The 19,707-nt window shown below is 40.7% G+C and overlaps 2 protein-coding genes across 5 annotated transcripts; one reads left to right on the forward strand and one right to left on the reverse strand.

Annotated features, from left to right (window-relative positions):
• The first annotated feature begins 12,932 nt into the window (after positions 1 to 12,932).
• Positions 12,933 to 14,068, forward strand: LOC127772002 (uncharacterized). Its single transcript, XM_052297969.1, has 2 exons — positions 12,933 to 13,357; positions 13,529 to 14,068. Exons 1-2 carry the CDS (start codon positions 13,159 to 13,161, stop codon positions 13,579 to 13,581), a joined length of 252 nt encoding a protein of 83 aa, XP_052153929.1. The 5' UTR covers positions 12,933 to 13,158; the 3' UTR covers positions 13,582 to 14,068.
• Positions 14,069 to 15,349: 1,281 nt separating this feature from the next.
• On the reverse strand, positions 15,350 to 18,934 carry LOC127772042 (binding partner of ACD11 1-like). 4 transcript variants are annotated; one of them, XM_052298016.1, is made up of 6 exons: positions 18,801 to 18,921; positions 18,035 to 18,141; positions 17,364 to 17,476; positions 17,214 to 17,286; positions 16,250 to 16,333; positions 15,350 to 16,168 (listed from the first exon to the last, which is right to left on the reverse strand). In XM_052298016.1, the coding sequence occupies exons 3-6, from the start codon at positions 17,369 to 17,371 to the stop codon at positions 15,503 to 15,505; spliced, it is 831 nt and encodes a 276-aa protein (XP_052153976.1). In that variant the 5' UTR covers positions 17,372 to 17,476; positions 18,035 to 18,141; positions 18,801 to 18,921; the 3' UTR covers positions 15,350 to 15,502. The 4 variants fall into 4 exon arrangements, with proteins under 4 accessions (XP_052153976.1, XP_052153975.1, XP_052153973.1 ...); XM_052298015.1 differs by having other exon boundaries at positions 17,214 to 17,289; XM_052298013.1 differs by lacking the exon at positions 18,035 to 18,141 and having other exon boundaries at positions 17,214 to 17,289; positions 18,801 to 18,934.
• Positions 18,935 to 19,707: the final 773 nt, after the last annotated feature.

The following is a 19,707-nucleotide window of genomic DNA, read 5'->3' on the forward strand; positions in this document are numbered from 1 at the left end:
TTTGCAGTTGAAATGTTCTGTCAGGAATGCTAGTTTTATCTGTACCCAAGACTGCATAGATGCAAAAAAAAAAATTGCTGGCATTTGGTACACATGGACCACTCTGTTGTCTTTCTCTTAAAGATATTAATATCAACGTTGTTATATAAACTCTGAGAATTAATAATGTTTACATTAACAGTAGTGACACTTCCACAAACTCATGTTTTGGGATATATTTCCTTTTATTTTTTCCCCTCGTATCAACTTGTATTCCTTTCAATATGCACCCACTACCTACTCATACAACTTTTTAATGCAGTTGAAAATAGAAGAGCAAAAATAGACTACCTACTCGCTGAGTCCTTGTCTTAATTTCTTCTGCGAGACGCATCTCGTCATTTGTCAAACAGAAATCTGATTAGCCAAATAATAATTTACTGCTCATGCTGATCAGTGGAAGCACGCAAATGTAAAACATATCTGTTCTTTGTTGTAGTCCACAAGCATGATATTCCTGCACCTTCTCCTGTCCTAATGATGTTACCCAAGGCTAGATTACACATCAAATTCAGTCCTGTATGCAACCAAATTTGAGCAAAGCCGTATCAAAGTGTCGAATCAATCAGTACTTGCCCAGAGTTCTCAAAAATGCAACCCTTCTTGTATAAGCTAATCGTGTCATTAGCTAATTGGCTGCCAATTGTAGAAACAAAATTCTTTGACCAGCCAACAGCACACGGCCGGTGCCACGTCGTCTTTCTTATTTAATTGAATGGGAAAGGCGATAACATTATCTTATTCATTATGAAAATGCAACACACATACTATTAACTCGCAAGTGTCACATTGCCATTTCGAAAATGAACTTCGTGTCTCCTTCATTACAGAAAGAAACAGAGCATGCCCTTCACACTACACGCTCGTTTGTAAATTAGTATTTCCAATGTCAGTAAGAATCACTTTTCTGTTGAAACCATGATTCCTGTAGCGAGTCCGACAATATGCTACTCCGTATATGACTCATCCAGCAGAGAAAACAATCACGTACGGCTCAGAATCTTGGTTTCTTTAGGCTGCAAATGGTTCAGAATCTCTAATCCATTAAAACATTCTACAGTAGTTGTGAGAGTTGCAATACATCTTATGATCTAATCCAACAGCAAATCGCATACTAGTACTACTACTACTAGCTTTAAAGATAGTATAGTTCCATATCGATGTATAGCTACGATGATTGCAGGACTAAAAAAAAATGTTTTTGGTGATGACTTAACTGGTGCATGCCCTTCAACAACCAGTCCCTTTCCAAGGGAGACTGAAGAATGCAGATTCTTTGGCTTGATGAGTCTTTGAGTTAGGGTAACTACATTTATTGCCGTTTTACCTTCCCCTGCACCTAACATTTGACATGCTTTCTCTGATTGTGGAAAACCCTAGAAAATGTCGCATCTTTGGACTTGCGCAGTGTCACCGTGTGCAGTTCGATAGATCATCAGTCTCTGTAGACCGGGAGGTGATGGAAATGAAAAAAAGAATGAAATACCTTGTTCTTTAGTTAAAGTTTCTTGACCTGCCTGCTGATCCCCTTACCTAGATCATGGATGACATTTTAGCTAACCTCATCGGTAGCATGTTTACACCGGATGGAGGCAGCAAGCGCTTGAGGAAGATCAGAAAGGCATTTCTTTTCTGTGTCAGTTGCAAGCAGATCTTGCCTGCATGATCATCTTGATTATTTTAATGTGTTTATACGCCTTTTTAACTCGGATTTTCTCCAGAGTTAGTCCAAACTTTGAAGCCACAGTAGGAAATCTCATCTCTAATTTATATATGCGGGCTGGATACAACTGAATTATTGCAGTTTGCGTTGTTATTGTTTTGTTTTTATTTCTTAATATTATCTATAGCTAGATAGCTTTTTGACATAGACTCTACAATTTTATTATTTTTATTCTGAACTTAATTATTTTCAAATTGTATCTGATGTCAATTCTATATATGTTTAAACTTACTCCATTTTAATCTAGATCCATGCCACAATCATCATATAGATCTTTTGTTATTTTCTCTGAATAATATTAGTATGATAATTTATAGAGGTTGAGAATGATAGTGTTGGCTTCTTTAGCTATTTGTTTTTATTCCAGATTTCATATATTTGTATATTGTATTTGTGATGGATTGAACTATCCAATATTGTGAGTCAATTTTTCAGTTATTTCTAAATTTTATTTAAAATGTTTCTTTTTTAAAACATATTATGCCATTATAATCCTGACCTTTGCTGTACTAAATGCCATAGATCTCCTTTTTCCCAACTAACACGGTAATAATTTCGAGAGGAAACATGCTAGTCCCTTTTCACATTGTTCAAACAATGCAATACTCTATATAATTGGTGTTAGATATCCTTATATATTGCTCAAAGAAACACTCTGAAAATGAGATTAGAGACATGAAGCATGCACTGGTTATATTTAGAAAGTATGACTAGCTTACTGAAGTTGATAATTGAGCGACAAAGCTATAGGACTTTGGAATTTTGGGAGATATCACCTAGTGCGTTCCTTTTGTGGGTTGGCTGTTTTTTTTGGCTGACCCTCTACATATTTTTTACCTGTATTTCTGCTTCTCTATTAATATTTGATTTTGCCATCCTTTCAAAAAAAATGAGAACTCTTCATTAAAAAATAATAAGAAGAAAGTAGTCAATTTTTCTTTGTCAAACTATTTTACTGAACACTTGACCCTCTAAATAGACTCTGAACTTTTGAAAACAGGCCTTTTTTTTTCTCTTGCACTAAAATCTGAATGGATGATAGGTGTATTACAACTTGTCGACGTTTGATGTCGCGATTCTGGTATTTGCATAGTATGGGGATCGTCGGTACTAGGATATACGCGAGACAGAGGCAAAAGAGATGGGGGCGAGGATTTTTATACAGGTTTGGGCCCCTGAATTGTCAGGTAATAACCCTACATCCTGTTGGCCGAAGCCGATTGTTGCTCTTATTCATCATAATCACACCAGTACAATATGTGGGGTAACCTATCTAACTGTTGTCGACATGACGGTCTGAAGGTCTGACTCGTAGTCGACAACATGGTAGTCTTCCTCCTCGAATCCGTGCCCGGCGAGATCAGAGATAACGCTTTCGTCTCTCCTGACAGTATCCGGAGACACCGTAGGGGACTATCCGTGCTTATCCCTGAAGTCGATATCTGGCGTCTTGTCTTGGCGTATGTTGGTTTGTATGTTGTGCCTTCTATTGTTCCGTAGATTGTGGTGGGTGTGTTGGTTGTCCGTGTCCCCTCTCCTCCTAGGGGGCCTTGTATTTGTATCCATAGGTGTCCCCTTGTCCAAGTAGAACTAAGGAAACCAATATGGATACGATCCGAGTAGTTCTTGTCGTTTCCATGTAGAACTCTGGTTATCTTTCCTTATCCAGATTTTCCTCCATATTAGAGATAAGTTTCCGTATAAGACATGGTATGTGGTGGGTCCTGCCGAGATGTAGTCGACTACTATTAGGTATGTGGTATTCATAACCCTGACACAACTTACATCTCAATAGTTTTCAGAATTTTCTTTATCACTGTTAATGTAGGTTGGAAGTACCAAATACTAATTTAAACAACGATATTTCAAAAATTAAGCAAACGGTCATGAAAGTCTTTTTTTTTAAAAAAATGTAAAATTCAACAATGGTGTCATAATTGTCATCAATAGTTTAGAGGGTCAAATGATCGAGTAAAATAGTTTGAGAGACTAGAAATACTAATTAAAAAATTCTTAGCACTTATAACATTTTGGATCCAGTGCAGAGAAGCATTGGAGATGCAAAAGCCAACCGTCCGATCCAAAACCGACGACCCAAATATGCAGCTACAGTTAAAAATGGGTAAAGATATTGGTATGCCACCACTGTACGCAGTAAATTTTTTTTTGTAAAATAATCAAGTTTGCACTTTGTACGCTACTCTCTCTGCGTCACTGCAGATTCGTATCCTCACAATATGTGCATTTTCGATGTGCTGTTGGGTGTAGAAAAATACTGCAGATGTAGCTAAAGAAAGACACGTAGAGTGAACCCATGAAGCATGTGCGCTTTCCCGTCCTGAAAAATACGACCGAGACCGGTACGGTGTAGACTACTGTAGCTAGAATGTCCCCTTTCAGAGAGAGAAAGAAAAGGAGATATAAAGTTGAAAAAAGAGGCGAGCGAGCACACCTGCAGAATCATGGCACCTCAGTGCAGGTAGGTGATGACTTGCTGACTGTGAACTTACCCCCAAAAACCGATAATTAATCAAACACCAGCATGGCCTTTTTAATGGCCATGCACGCACGCTCGCTAGCTCTGCTGCATATGATCGAGAATTCGTGATCGATCCCGTCGCCGTTGCGCGCATGGCACCAAAAGAGCCTTCAAAAAACCGCTCCACAGTGATTTCGTATCACCCGCAGAAGCAGCAGAATTGATGAAACGTGAAGGTCGCTTGCTTTTGCACCAGCCACGTACGCGTGCGGAAAGGCAACGGAGACAAACGAGAAATCCACTGTGTGAACCGCGCGCGCGGGGGACGGGGGTGATCGATGCGATGCGCGCGGCGACTGCAGGCGCAGCAGTTGGCGCCGCCGGCCGCCGCGCGCGCGTTTGACCGGCAAAAAGGCCGAAACCAACCGTAGTACGGCTCGCGCGGCGCCGGTAGCGGAGTACGAGAGGGACACACGTACGTGTGTGCCGCTACGACATTCTGATGCATGGCTTCTGCTGCTGACACAGGCGGCGGTTTCGAGCGTGTCGTGTCCCGGTGTTCGTCCAGTACGTGACCTGCTGCCTGCAGCTTCAAGAAGGTCTCGCTCGCGCGGCGTGGGTTTCGCGGGGTTTATTGCGACGCCGCCGGCCTGCGCTGCATGCAGCCACGGATGACGAGGCTTCTTCCGGTCTCGCAGCGGAGACCCCGCGCGCGCGCCATGGCTGGCGAGTGGCGACGCCCGTTCGTTCCGGGACGCACATCGGTCTGCCTGCGTGCGTGCCATACAGATGGATCGTCGAATTGGCCGATCGATCCGCATGTGTTGATGTGTGCAAAACTCCAAAGGCGCGAGTGACGCAGACACAGCCAGCCCAGTGTCACGTCGCTGGCATACACACATGGCTCCCTCTCCGAGCCTGTGTTTTCTGACCGAGAAACAGAGAAATCGCCGGCAACGATGCATATGCGTCTCGTTCTTTTACCTTGCGGCCGGCCATGAAAGGATTACTTGTGGATTATCCATCTCGCTGGGCGCATATTCGCGTCGGTTTCACGTCCGTGTGCGCAAGTGTTGTAACCACTGCTACTGTGAGGTGAAACGCGAAGCCCGTCGCCGTCAGCGTCGACATGTCAGGTCGTGAGTTTTGACATATGCGTCCTCCCCTTTTTTATCTGAATGAACTTTTGATGGAGTATATGTCAGTCATATAAATGATATCTTGATGGCTTTGATGGTCCGGCAAATCTCCCACCATGTGTAATCAAGCAGTCAATCTAATGCTTAATTATCACGCTATTAGCTATAGATCGACATGATTAAATAGATCATCGCAATGAGCCAAGGCATGGGCCAATTATCAACGTCTATTGACAGGGGGGCGCTCTGGAAATATAATAACCACGTTTGCAAATTTCCCTTTTTGTATGTGCAATTTAAAATTAAAACTCGTGATAAAGACAGTTCGTTGACGAGGTTATTGTTAAAAAAAAAGAGTATTTTCATTCATTGGTTTAGTTTCTCTTATTTTCATTTCTCAACTTTAATCCACTTACAATCAGCCTCTAAACATCCAAAACTAGACAAATTACATACTCTGGCTGGTTTTATGTGTGATTTCAAGGGTATGTTTGACAAGACTTTAGCTTTATTCACCTCTACCATACGGTTCTAGCTAAAAAAAAAGAAGCTAAGCAAGTTTTTTTTTTTATCTTAAAAGAACCCTACGTAGGTGGAGCAGGGTTCGGACAGCTCCACTAGACCCCACTTCTAGTTAGAGCCCTACCAAACACGCTCTTATATATCTTTAAAATGAAGCAAAATGCGAGGCAATCTATCTTCTTTTCCAATTTTGAAGATGTGATTCATGACTTACTAAAATGAACGGATTACCCCTAACTATCGCACTAGTTCAAATTATCATCACCTCCCCAAACTACAAAACTAAACATTTGACACTCACAACTTATCAAGCCAGACCAATACATAAAAGTAGCCTCATCTTTTCGCTTATGCTTATAAGTCAAAATTTGAATTTTCAACCTTAAATTTGTAGTTGATTTTAAGGTTTTTTCATCGAAGTTTATTTTTCAGCCTTTACTTTTAGATCGGTAAGAACACGCATATAAAATTTTTATTCACAAATTATTTTTCGTTTGTAAATATGCCCTTGAATAAGCCAAACGATGGAGCCATAAGAATTTGTGTTTCCAATGTTTAGAAACTAATTCTATGTGGTTTTGAAGTAAATGAGATAAAATCTGGACTAACTAAAACTTTGGAGAAGAAAAAAAACTTTTCCTTAAACAATATGCCTACACACTAATATTTTTGGTCTCTATATCTATAAAAGAGATACATAGGCAACCTACACATTAATGAGAATAGTTTCTTTCATCTGCCGTCACGGGCGAAGTCTACGTACTTATTTATTTCCCCCTTCTCCAAATTATTAATTCATGAATAATATACTAGAACTCCACCTAGTCATCGTACTCCTCAGAAATATTGAATGAAATGTGTTATTGAAATTGCCTTGATAAATAAAAGGGTGAATAACTAATGCGGTCCCTGAAGTTTCGCTTCAGGCTCAATTTAGTCCTTGAGATTTCAAATAGTCTAAACAACTCCTCTAAATTAATCATTTGGGTTAATATAGTCCTTGGACGCATAAAAAGTGCCACGCGAGCACGCCAAATCATCCTCGCATATAGAGGTATGAATGAAATGGACCATTCTACCCTTATATACCACATATAAAAGAAAGAAAAAAAGAAGATAAATGTTTCACATGTGTATGATCGTTTTAGAATTGTCACTTATGATTGCTGTAGCCAAGCATTGATCGTGTAATTCCTTTGTCGGCCACCCATCCGTAACAATGCTAGGCCTGGGCTGGCCTATTTTTTTTTTGTGTCTTTTCTTTTTTTTCTATATGGTATATAAGGGTAGAATGGTCATTTTATTCATACCGCTGCATGCGAGGATGACTTGGCGTGCTCACGTGGCACTTTTTTTTTGGTCCAAGGACTATATTAACCCAAATGATTAATTTAGAGGACTCGTTTGGACGATTTGAAACATCGAGAACTAAACTGAGCCCGAAACGAAACTTTAGGGACCGTATGGACTATTCACCCTAAATAAAACATAAAAGCTTCAGTATACAAGCACAATAGTACTTTATTTGTTCAAAAGAAATGGCAAAAAGGTCACGGCAAAGCTCTGGCCTAACCACATAGTGCTTTCCCGCAAGTGGCTAGAATCAGAGCGACCGTTTCCATGACAAGAAGTCTGAATATCTAAGTACAGCGAAAGATCATAATCTAGTTGTTGAAATATGATATTGCTTAATTAATTTTCTGGACCATCACCATTATTTTTGTACATCTATGGCTTCTTTAAAAACTTGACCCAATAATAATAATAATAAGTTGCACACTATTTTTTCTTCAAGCCAAGAGGTATATTTTTGGGTACTTTAATTTCATTAGTGTCCGGAATAGCATATTATTGTAAGTGTTAGCATTGTCGGCATTAATGAAGAAAGGGTGGAGATGAAAATGACACACAACTTAACGGCCTAAAGATAAATATTACTTTAACTCCACTATAAACATCCAGTACCAGACCAGGGTTCTGAAATTTCGCCCCCACCGAAATGTTGATATCTCGCCCGAAACTTTCGGTTTTTTGCAAATTTTTATGAATTTGGTCAATTTTTACTAAATCCATTCAAAATCAGTCAAAATTTAAAAAAAATCGTACGAAAAAAATCCAAAATTTTGGTTCTATCGCCCACCTGCGACAGAAATCCTTCTTTCGAAATTTCAAACCCTGTACCAGACAACTAGAACGGGAGAGAGAGTACGAGGTCTACATGCCGTCCTAGCGACTATTAAGATACTATATGAAAAAGATTAACCGTCAGATAAAATAACCTTCAAGCTACTATTATACATCCTATTAAGTTTATTCTAAATATTGCAAGTACTAGTTATTCCATCTCAAGAAATCAGTACGCTAGAATAAATAAGTGATTTCATACAAATAAATACGATTGCAATAGAATGACATTAGATAGGGTTAAATGATCGGGAGGAGAAGTAGGGGTGAGCAGGGGTGGTTTGGATCAAATTGGACATGGGTGCAGATGAAAAAAAGATGTACTAGGGGTTTGGTAGATGAAGCGATCGATTCCCTCTGTTGTATGACACCTATATGACACCTGCCGTAAGTGCTACGACATATGAGTCCACCTGCCCTAAGTGCTACTCCCTCCGTCCAAAAAAAACTCAACCTAGAAAGAGAGACGGAGGGAGTACTAACATATGAGCCCTTTCGAGATATATATACAGATAGGGCGAACGTCATTCCTTACTATGAACTCTTGATATTCGATTTGCATGCTACAACAACGTACAACCTGAAGCTATCTAGGCTGCTTTGAATATTCATAAAGAGATTTGGAGGTGTAATCAAAATTTTTATCGTTCATATGCCTTGATGGGACATGTTTAACCCAAATGTACTTAGTAAGAAATATAAATATGTACTATTTTTTGGAGAATTTTTATGCACAAGCTAGATGTCTAGATTACTATTTAAATGCTTAAAGATAAGACAATAATTAATCAACTCCACGAAAAACAATCAGTACTAAGCAACTAAATTAACATTTCAGGCTGAACATAGAGAGTGTGATATAGATAAGACTTACTCCCTCCATCCCATAATATAAGGGATTTTGAGTTTTTGCTTGCAACGTTTGATCACTCGTCTTATTCAAAAATTTTTGAAATTATTATTTATTTTATTTGTGACTTACTTTATTATCTACAGTATTTTAAGCACAACTTTTCATTTTTTATATTTGCAAAAAAAATTTGAATAAGACGAGTGGTCAAACGTTGTAAGCAAAAACTCAAAATCCATTATATTGTGGGACGGAGAGAGTAACGATAAGATAAAATGTCCATCAAGCCATTATCCTATCAATTTGATTATATATTTTGCAGTACTTTTATTCATTTTTAAGAATTAATATATCTATTTTTTTAAGGGAATATTGTACTAACTTGAAAAGGTAATATTGTACTAATAAATATAACTATAATGGATTGCCAGTATTTTGAAAGTACAATCGAAAATTGTCATGAGAAGGCAAAGCCATGGTGTAGGTGGTGGAAGCCGTGGATCAATTCAAGCATGGGAGTGAAGGTGGAAGAGACAACGTCCTCTATCTCCTAGTAACAATCCGAAGTTGTGTATTCAAAATATGAAGGGATAAAAAAAATTACCACCAAAATTCTAATATTTCGCATGTATAATATTACATAGTACTAACGGTACACTATTTAGCGTAGATATATAATATGTGTTGTATACTACGAGCTTGTTCACTTTGCTACTATTTTCAACCTTACCAGGTTTTGGTATTGTCAAATTTTGGTAAGTTTTTCATATCTACTTCCTCCGTTTCACAATGTAAGTCATTCTAGCATTTCTCACATTCATATTGATGTTAATGAATCTATATAGATATATATGTCTAGATTCATTAGCAACAATATGAATGTAAGAAATGCTAGAATGACTTACATTATGAAAAGGGAAGAGTACTTACTAAAATTTGACAACAAACTAAATATAGCCACTTTTTTTGGTAACTTTGCAAAAAAAAAATTAAGGTTAAAAATGGTAGCAAAGTGAACAAGCCCTACCTCTTGGATTGAATACAAACTTTTTTTTCTTTTTCATACACATACGCATCACGTACTATATATAACTAAATTTTTTAATCAAGAAATTTGGGTATTTATCTAAATGTCTTTGACTTGAGCTGGGCCCGCCCCTTCTCCCGAACCAAACATACTGCAAGTAATAACATAATAATGGAGCAAGTTTGAGAACCCCGTGTTCATATATGAAATAAAAATGAACCAATAATTTCTTAGAGGATTTTAATATAATCAAATTTCTGTCATCCACTAGCTATTCTTAACCGACGGCTCCAAATATGCCAGCCAGGGTGGTTAGATTACCTATATCACGTAACCATCGATCAGAACAGTGCCGAGACACACTGGCTCTCGCACCCCCATTGGCTTCAGAGTCTGAGGATGGAACTGACGCATCACAGTACGTATTTCAGTACTACTACTTGCGACTCATCATCATTCAAAATTCAGAAGGAATCAAAGACGAATTGTTAATTCGACCTAGAATCGAGGCGACGATCCGCCGGACGGAGTGTGTGAAAGATCGCCGGGCGATTCGCGGCGGACGCTGACCTTCTGTCGGAAAAATTCCCGGTCGCCGCTGGCTCGCCGTGGCACGGCCGTGTCTCCATCGGCGTTCGTACGCCGTCGCCCCGATACGTCAAACGATCCCGGAAAACTTTGCGACTTGTGTAGACATCTCGCCATCGCTGCTGCTCCTCTCCTCGCTAGCTAGCTCGATCGTCGACTGCGACGAACATCGATTTTCCTCTCCCTGCCTTTAGCCTTTTTAGCTCTACACGTCTTTTTTCTTCAGGTTGGTGTCGTCTACCTACGTCAGTGAAACGAGCTTCGATCGAGCATTTTTCTTGTTCAAGGTTGTAGCCGACGACTGATGGTGGTGATCGGTGTGAACTTTGAACGCGTTGTGTGATGGTTTGGTTTGCACAGCTAGCTGGTGATTAATCGGATATTTTTAGCCCTACGATCTTGTCCAAGTTACAGGTGAAAACACATCTCGTTAGATCAAATCAGCTCACATTCCTTTCAGTTTCAGAGGATAACAAAAGACAGTATCTTTGATCACTCGCAACGCCTAGCTGGTTGGTTTGTGCCGACAGTACCAGCTGCTTCCAAATGAAACAAAACTTCAGGGTTCAGAGACGCGCCTAATTCAGAAAGGTAACCACAAATGACAAATTTTAACTGCTGCTGCTACAAGATTTACAGGTAAAAAATGACGAAAGTGACGACTCTGTTGCAGTACGAAAGATGCAAACAGGATGTGCTACTACTACTCTACATATGATTAGAGTTACATAAGGGTGCCGAATTATTGATTGACAACCACCTGATCGATATTAATTCAACCTCGTCATGATCGACGACGATGTTGAGATAACGCAGAAATTAATTAACCCCAGTACTACTAGCACCGTACCTGATGATTGGTAAATGGCGATTCCTTTTTTTAGAGTTTTGACAAACTGGACTGCTACTTGCTTGTTGCTGCTTAGATTTTCAACTGGGCAGTACTGCAAGCTAGCGGTACTACACTAGCTGTAGTTTTCAGTAGGAGATTAGGTAGGGAGCTCGAATTAATTAAACCAAGTCTCTAAAGATGGCTTTCGTTGTTAGCGAATTTGGTGAGATTCACTGTGCCATTGCTCGATCGAGTTTGTTGGGTCGTAATGACACCCCCCCTGCTGCTGTAAGCCCAGCGTAATTCGTCGTCACGGATGAATTAATCCCTTTCAGTTCAGGGTGCACATCACCAGGCTACAGGGCACTGAAGCACTGAAGCTGAAAGCTACTGTGCCTTCTTGCCTTTTGATATGTAGGAAACTTTGCGGGCAAATTGGATTATCGTTTTTAAGCTTTTTTGCTCCTTTCAGTTGAGAAGATTACGACATATGCAGTGATGCAGATAAGAAGATGAGCTGAAATAATGTATCAGAAAAAAAAAACCAAGATTATGAAGCTGTACGACGTGCTGGGTGTCCTTTTCGAAGTGGAAGGTAGGACAGTGTACGTCGAAGTCGTCACTTTTTTGGGCCTGATTTTGGGCCCGTTCAAGAAAACATGGGCCTTACTATTTGTACATGAATGATGAAACGGACTTTTTTTCCCCCCTTCTGTTCTGCTTAGGATCTCTCAATATGAGTTTCTCTGTACCAGTGAATCAGTAGAAAACACAAGAGTTTTTGTTTTAGGGAAAGGATTAAGCAACGAAATGCAATTAGATCTGCCGATTTATGACTCAGCTCGTGACTTTTGATCCCGTTTGATAGCAGCATCCATCCATCCCATAGTTCAAGCCTGCTAAGGTGCCAGCACCGTATGAACATATACCCCTCAGCCAGCCACGAAATCATACAAGGTGTACTCCCGTTTGATTTCTCCCGGCATTGACAGGGAAGTTCTAGCTACAGCTGATTCAGCACGATGTACGATGTGGCAGTGAAGTGCCCAACTTGGGGCTCTTTTTTTTTTTTCTCCTCGACCATGTTGACTTGCAATGCTCCGGTGACTGACACCGCATTCCGGCGGCCACACATAATGCTCAGGAACGTCGCCAACTTGCCAACGCCGCTTCATGGACACCTGATGGAGACCCTAGACGAGGATAGCCCCATCGATGTGCCGTTTCACCCAACACTGTCGAACAATCGAGATGCAGATTTTGAGAAGAATTCGCTCTGAAATAATTCTATAATTCGTGGTAGTATTGCAGCATGTACAGGCTACTATTAAGTTGGAGTGGTAGTAGACTAGTAGTACATTTCTTCTGGCTTTTGCTTCAGAAAATGAAAGGCCAAAAGGGGGGGATTCAGATAACATCCCTCTCATGTACTCAAAGCACCAGACTGGCAGACTCTTGTTAAGCAACTCAAACTAAGCGAGGTATCAGTAAAGCAAAGCGAGAGGCGCATGTGAGCCAATGCGTGAAATTCAGAGCACATAATCAAAAGAAGAACAACACTACTAGTAGTTGTTAATTCAGTAATCGATCTCTCCTGATACACTATTTTGGTGAGCATATATACAGAGCTGGATGCGTATTAACGTACACACACTTGTACATCACCGGGGGCATATACCTTACCTGGAGTGTAGCCAAGCTAAGGAAGAGGGAGGCTGTTTCTCTGCTGCTCTCTGAACCTCTTTGAACACGCCACGCCTCGCCCGTGCCGGGAAATGCAGAGGCAGCTGAGCCTCTCGGCGATGCCGAGGCTGTACCAGGAGGAGGAGGACGGCGACGACCTGGAGGCGAAGCCGGAGAAGGCACCGGCCGCCCGGCCGTCGGCGAAGGAGCGGTCCGTTCACCTCATACCGCTGCTCACCGCCCTCTGCTTCGTCATCCTCTTCCTCTTCTCTCATGACCCTTCTGCTTCCGGTTCGTGCCTGTGTTTAATTGTGTGCATGGTCACATTTCATCTTGATTCTTGATTCATTCGTAGCACTTGGGCATATTAAATTTTGGAAATTTTAGTGTGGCAATTTTTAGTATGAGTTCGTTTTGTGTTTGTTGTTGAGCACTGCATTTTTGTTCTGTTCTGTTCTGCAGAAATGTCCAGTTTTGGAGGCAAGGTTGGGAATCGGAAGCACAAGTTGTTCTAATGTGAATTACTATGTGATAGCAAGAAGAACCGAAGTGATATATATATATATATATTTTTTCTTTCTGAAAACGTGTATTTGGATATTTGATCTCAAATCTGAAGTATAAACACAAATGTGTATGGACCTTTTTGCAGCCATAAATAACTCGCAAAGTAGTACTCCTACATTGCTAATAAAACCGTTTGACCTTTATTATCCAATGATATTCTTTAGCTGGCTTAAAGTAAGGAGAAAAGTGTAACATGAAAACATTTGAGGAATAACCACAATCCCACATCCATATGTGAATGATGAATGTACATATCAGTGATCAGTGGAATAATAATGGTGACATCCAAATAATCTTTTGGTTGAAAAACGTCGGTGTCTGAAACTGCAGGGAGATGGTCTGCGGCCCAACTTCCCTTTCCCTTTATTTTTCAGGCACTTGCTCTAGACCTCTAGTACTCCATCAGTCTATCTCCACCTGTAAACCGTACACCACACACTGCAGTTGAATCCTATATCTTGTAGCCAGAAGAACTTTCAGAGAGAATGGATGTATTTTATGCACTAAAACAATGAAAACTTTAGAGTAAAGTCCATCACCGGTCCTTAAACTTGTACCGTTGTGTCATCCCGGTCCCTAAACTCGCAAATCGCCCATTCAGGTCCTCAAACTTGTTCGACTGTGTCATCCCGGTCCCTAAACTTGCAGATCACTCGTTTAGGTCCTCCAACTTGTTCAATTATGTCACCACGGTCCCTAAACTAGGATTTGAATATCATCTGGGTCAAATATGACGGTCTAAAGATTTTATATTTAAAAATAATTCATAACTTTTTCATGTGAACTCTAATGAAGATAAACTTTATATTAAACTTGTAGCCCTCGACGCGATCTACAACTTTGTAGTTAATTTTTTTTATTTTAAGTCATTTTTTGTCCCGAAATGTAATTTTAAAATTAAAATTTCAAAATTTATAAACATGCAACAATATTTTGGAGCCCTAAACAGTTTTAATTCAAAAACTTTTCAACTACAAAGTTGTAGGTCGCGTCGAGGGCTACAATTTTGATATAAAGTTTGTCTTCATTAGAGTTCACATGAAAAAGTTATGAATTATTTTTTGATATAAAGTTTTTAGACTGTCCTGTTTAGGGACCAGGGTGACACAAGCTGGCGGACCTAAACGAGTGATCTGTAAGTTTAGGGACCGGGATGACACAGTCGAACGAGTTTGAGGACCTGAACGGTCGATTTGCAAGTTTAGGAACCGCGATAACACAACGGTACAAATTTAGGGACCGGTGATGGATTTTACTCAAAACTTTAGTATGCTAAGAATGGGGGAAAATAGCATTTCTGCAGCACAATCTCAGAGTAATAGGTTTTAGAAAATACTCCAATATCATGCTTTATCAGATCATCAGGATATAGATGTCTACTGTTAGTCCAACATTATACATGCTTAATTAATGACACAAAACTGTACTGTATATTCATATTTGGAAGTATTTATATATAACATAATTATACCATGACACAAATGATTGTACCATGTTTAATAATGACACAAATACTTCGAAACTAAACCAAAGTTTAATTTTGGACGTCATAACCAATTCAAAATAAACCTCAGAGGGAATACTAATGTCGAGTTACAGTGAAGTACTCAAACATAATTTCTCATATATTCCACCAAATCCACATCAATATCCCATGTCAAAATGGTATATCAATGGTTGGTGCCTATTAAGAAGGTCGCTAATGCAAGAAAATGATGTTCAATTGAGAAAAATAGATGCTACAAACTGCAACCTATTCCAGGTCCCAAATCCAAACTTCAAAGAGGTTTAGTTTGAAGGATCACAACAACACTACAGCCTGAATTCAGCGACCATTTCGTGTCTATTTACACTCATGTATCAATGGAATCATAGTATCAACCCCTGCGCAGGTTCTGGCTTTTTGGGAGAGGCGGCAGGTGGAGACGCCTGACTGGAATCCTCATCAGTAATGGGGACGGTTGCAGTCGTAGAGATGGGAATATCTTCAGGGGATTCAGAGACCTGTATCTTGGCGAATTCACCATCCACATCCTTTTGTGTTCCATGGCCTTCTGAGCTGTTAGGTTCTGCAGACTCAAGCTCTACAGTCTTGTGCTCCTGCTCAGATGCTATTTTTTCCTTTGCTTTTGTGCCAACATCATTTGCAGCATTGGCAACCTTATTGAAAGCACCAGTTACCCATGCTGCTCCAGTAAGGACATACCTGTTCTTCATGATGGCAGATCCAGCAGTAGAGACACTCTGTTCAGCAGCTGCCAGTGCTGACCTTGTCTTCTCAGAGACTTGGTATTTCTGATCCATTTCCTTCACTTTATCATTTACAGCCGAAGTGCCAACACTGATCTTCTCGCTTAAACCCATTTTCTTGTCAAAGGAAGATACTCTAGCAGTTGCAGTTGATGTGAGTTGATGCTTCTCATCCAAGGCCTTTGCTCTGTCCAGTGCATCCCTACCTAAAATGAATCCCTTGGCCAGCATGGTCCCAACAATGTCCTCTGCCTTTTGAAGGGCAGAAGGCTTACTATCCTTGGGCTGCAAAGCATGCTATGGAGTTATATTACCACCAGAAGAATATCATATCAGACTGTAAATATTCTGCAGTTCTAATTGTACCTCTAGAGCAGCTAAAACAGAAGCTGGTAGCTCATAATCGGTAGCTGGCGTGACAATGACAGCCATATCAACTATTGTGGCACCCTGGGACAACAACAAAATATATGTTACAAATTTTCGAATACATAAGCTGTTCCAGCAGGGATATATGATTAGGCAGCATATAAGGACATAGTAATGTGACCAATTATATTTTTGCAAATAAATTATCCTTCATATCAAAAGCTCAGGATTTTCCTAGTAGATATTAAAATATTAGTTGGATTCTGGATTGTGTAAATGGCAGAATTCAAACAAGCAAGTCTGGGAATTTGGTCTATCATTAAGGTTTCCTTAATGTAACTTAGGTATCCTTTTTTGCAAGTCTTAACAAAGTATTTCTCTTAAATCAATCAAACAATATTTTTCAGACCATTTTTTGTTAGGATATGAGAATGCCATGGCAATAATCTGCAGTGTGTGCTGACGAGTCTATAACCTAGTGGTTGCCGCACTGCAGTAGCACCTACCAGCGCCAGGGTTCGACTCCCCTCAGGAATGAATTTTCAGAGTTGGTTTAAAAAGGTCACTCGCTGGCCCCTTGGTTAAAACACATGTTAAGAAATGGCCTATGGTGGGTGGGCCCTTGTGTTTGTGTATGGAGCAAGGGCCTCAAAGCACGGGTTAAGGCCCGAGGGGAGTATCAACGTATCAAGGGGCCAGGGTTCGTGGCCTTTTTCTCAGCTGACTGTGGCTGAGTTTCTTCTTAGGAAAAGCCGTGGGGGCGGTCTTTTCCCTGTCGTTCGAGTTTTTTCCCAATAATCTGCAGTGTATTTTGTTTCATACCCCAAAAAGGTTTAGGTTAATGAAGTTGGTCGACCACATTCATCAAGTATGTCTTCAACCATCAATCTGTGCACAATCTCTGAACAATACAAGGGCACCAATGGAAAACTTATATTTCCATTGATGTGAGAAAGAATACCGTAAGAAGCATAGCCGTCTCAGATCCTTGATTGTCTTTAAAAGTAATGTAGGCAACTTGAGACAGCTCATCACTGCTGCAAAGCACTAAAAGGTTATTGCAATTCATGGTACAAATGTGGAAAACAAGCAACATGAAAATGGCACTGACCTTTGCATTTCAACATGCACAATGTCACCAGAAAAGGAAAAGAATTCCTTTACATCTCGCAGTGATGCTTTCAGTGACACATTGCTCACCTTGACTGTGCTAAAAGTGTTTGCCTTAAAACAATACATGGAAAAAAATTCTAATCAGTGATCTGATGGTGGTGTGCTAATATATACAAATAACACCGTAAATGTTTATAAGATCTTAAAAAGGTTAATGCAAATGTGAACTTTGTTTCATCCCTCAAACTTTGCATGTCCAAATGCCCAATTTCTTACAGACAGTTTGAATCATACCAAATGGTCCAATTGTACTTATAAAATCATTGTAGTTTGCCAGGAGCTGTAAGCAACTAACCATTCTCACATCCAATGGGAACAATTGCTGCATAGACCTAACTAATAAACGGCATGCAGTCCCAATCTACACAAAGGAATCAGTGCTTCCATCCTGTGACGTAAGCAAGGCCTCTGCTCCCAGTTCTTTTCAAACGGTTTTAAATAGGGTAATGCCAGACAACCTTTTGGGGACAATATTGACCATCTGTATGAAGCTTTTCAATGCCTATATGCTTATGTGCATAGTATGTGTGTACTATTAAATCTTATTATAGTTGCAACTTGCTTTCTAGTCAGTATAGCATACAGTTCAATACTTCAATATCACCATACATTATAAACCAGCAATCCAGCATAGTTGGTATTGTTTTGCCCACCAGCAAGGAAGCCACTATAATGTTTGTCTCCTTACATACTTGAGTCACTAGTGACTAATTAAGCTGCAAGGAGGACAAGTAACGAACCAAAGTTTAAATGGCCTTCTTTATCAGTCCTTGCCTCCTAGGGCATAAGCAAGTAGGCATAAAGACAGAATAAGGCTATATATCAACTAAACAAGCAAGCTAGATAAATCATACTGATGGCTTATCAGCAGTGCCATCTGTAGGAATCAACTAGGAGACCGCATCTTTTAAACATTTCCAGCACCCAGAGAACAATCTACAGTGAGATTTGCTGCGGCAGTAATTCCATATAGCTCATACAGGACTAAAATGCTGGCTAAAGTAGTAAAATCGAGATTTGGCCGGGTAGCACTTGGCAAGTGATAACTAATGGGGTAATGGCTGCTTCCTGGCAATCTGCCAAACCAATGCCAGTCCATTTCATTTCTACCAAACACCATTAGGCGGAGCCAGCCACGAATCGCTACTTTCCCGTGTAGTCAACCAGATGCGGCCGACACTAAGCTTATACCCAAATCAAGAACCCGTAGCATAAACCCCAAATCTGTTCAAGCTCCGATACCAAAGCACAACAAAATGCTCGGATCGGAAATGCCAAAGCCACCACCATCCGGCCCCAAACGAGATTCATGAAGACACGAACAATACAATCAAGAGAAAGAGAGAGAAAAAAAAACAGAGAGCAGGATGCTCACCGCCATGGCTGCCGTGCGAGGCGGAGATCTCGGAACCCTAACCGCTGACTTGAGTCGGGAAACGGGAAGAAGAAAATTAGAAGAAAAAAAAAATTCTGGGAAATGGATCCGGCCGCGGCGACCACGGGGGCGGGGGTTTTATAGGAGAAGCGGCGGCGATGGCGTCCAAGTCCAAGACAAGAGCGCGTAGACGTGGGGGCGGTGACGTGGCGACGTGTGGGGCACGCCGGTCGTGTGGGTCCCACCTCCTTTGGGCCTTTTAGCTGTGGGCCCAACTGGCCGCCGAACCCGAGGTGGCCTAGCGACTAGGCTTTTATGGGCTGAAATCTGTATAGGCCCATTGGATCGATACTGCGGATTCTGTAGTGGGTCTCGTTTCGACTCGTAAATACTTAATAGGCCCAAAAGGAGTTGGAATAGAACACTGAGAAATGCATTTGCCTTTTGGTAACCAAAAAGAATAGAGTAATACCACATGGAAAGTTGAGTGAGTGAGGACACGAAGTAGGGGAAATTAATTGAGGCACAGGTTCACCGTAAGAAAACAAAAAAACTGTGCGGCATGCACAGGTAGCATAAAAAACTTATATTTACCGGAGGAAAAAGTGCACCAAAGGTCCCTCAACTTATCAGCGAGATAAAAAAACGTCCTCGAACCGCAAAACCAGATATGCGGGATCCCTTAACTATACAAAACCGGTCACCCGAGATTCTTCGACAATTTTAATCCCAGTTTTGGTCTACGTGGCAGCTGGGTCAGCGTGGGCCCCACATGAGCCCCACGTGTCAACTAACCACTCTCTCTCCCCTTTTCTCTCCCATCTCTCCCTCACTTCTCTCCTCTCGGGCAAGCCGGGGCGGGTGGGTAGGAGGCCGCCGGGACGGCTGGCGACGCGGCGGCGACAGG

This window comes from Oryza glaberrima, chromosome 4 (assembly GCF_000147395.1).
Source record: "Oryza glaberrima chromosome 4, OglaRS2, whole genome shotgun sequence".
Lineage (NCBI taxonomy): Eukaryota > Viridiplantae > Streptophyta > Magnoliopsida > Poales > Poaceae > Oryza > Oryza glaberrima.

Excerpts from the sequence above, each read along its gene's own strand:
- LOC127772002 (XM_052297969.1), top strand. The coding sequence starts at position 13,159 with ATGCAGAGGCAGCTGAGCCTCTCGGCGATGCCGAGGCTGTACCAGGAG. Across the intron at positions 13,358-13,528 it reads TCATGACCCTTCTGCTTCCG|AAATGTCCAGTTTTGGAGGC; the intron begins GTTCGTGCCTGT and ends TCTGTTCTGCAG.
- LOC127772042 (XM_052298013.1), bottom strand. Across the intron at positions 17,290-17,363 it reads GTGCATGTTGAAATGCAAAG|CAGTGATGAGCTGTCTCAAG; the intron begins GTCAGTGCCATT and ends AGTGCTTTGCAG. Across the intron at positions 16,334-17,213 it reads AGACGGCTATGCTTCTTACG|GGTGCCACAATAGTTGATAT; the intron begins GTATTCTTTCTC and ends TTGTTGTCCCAG.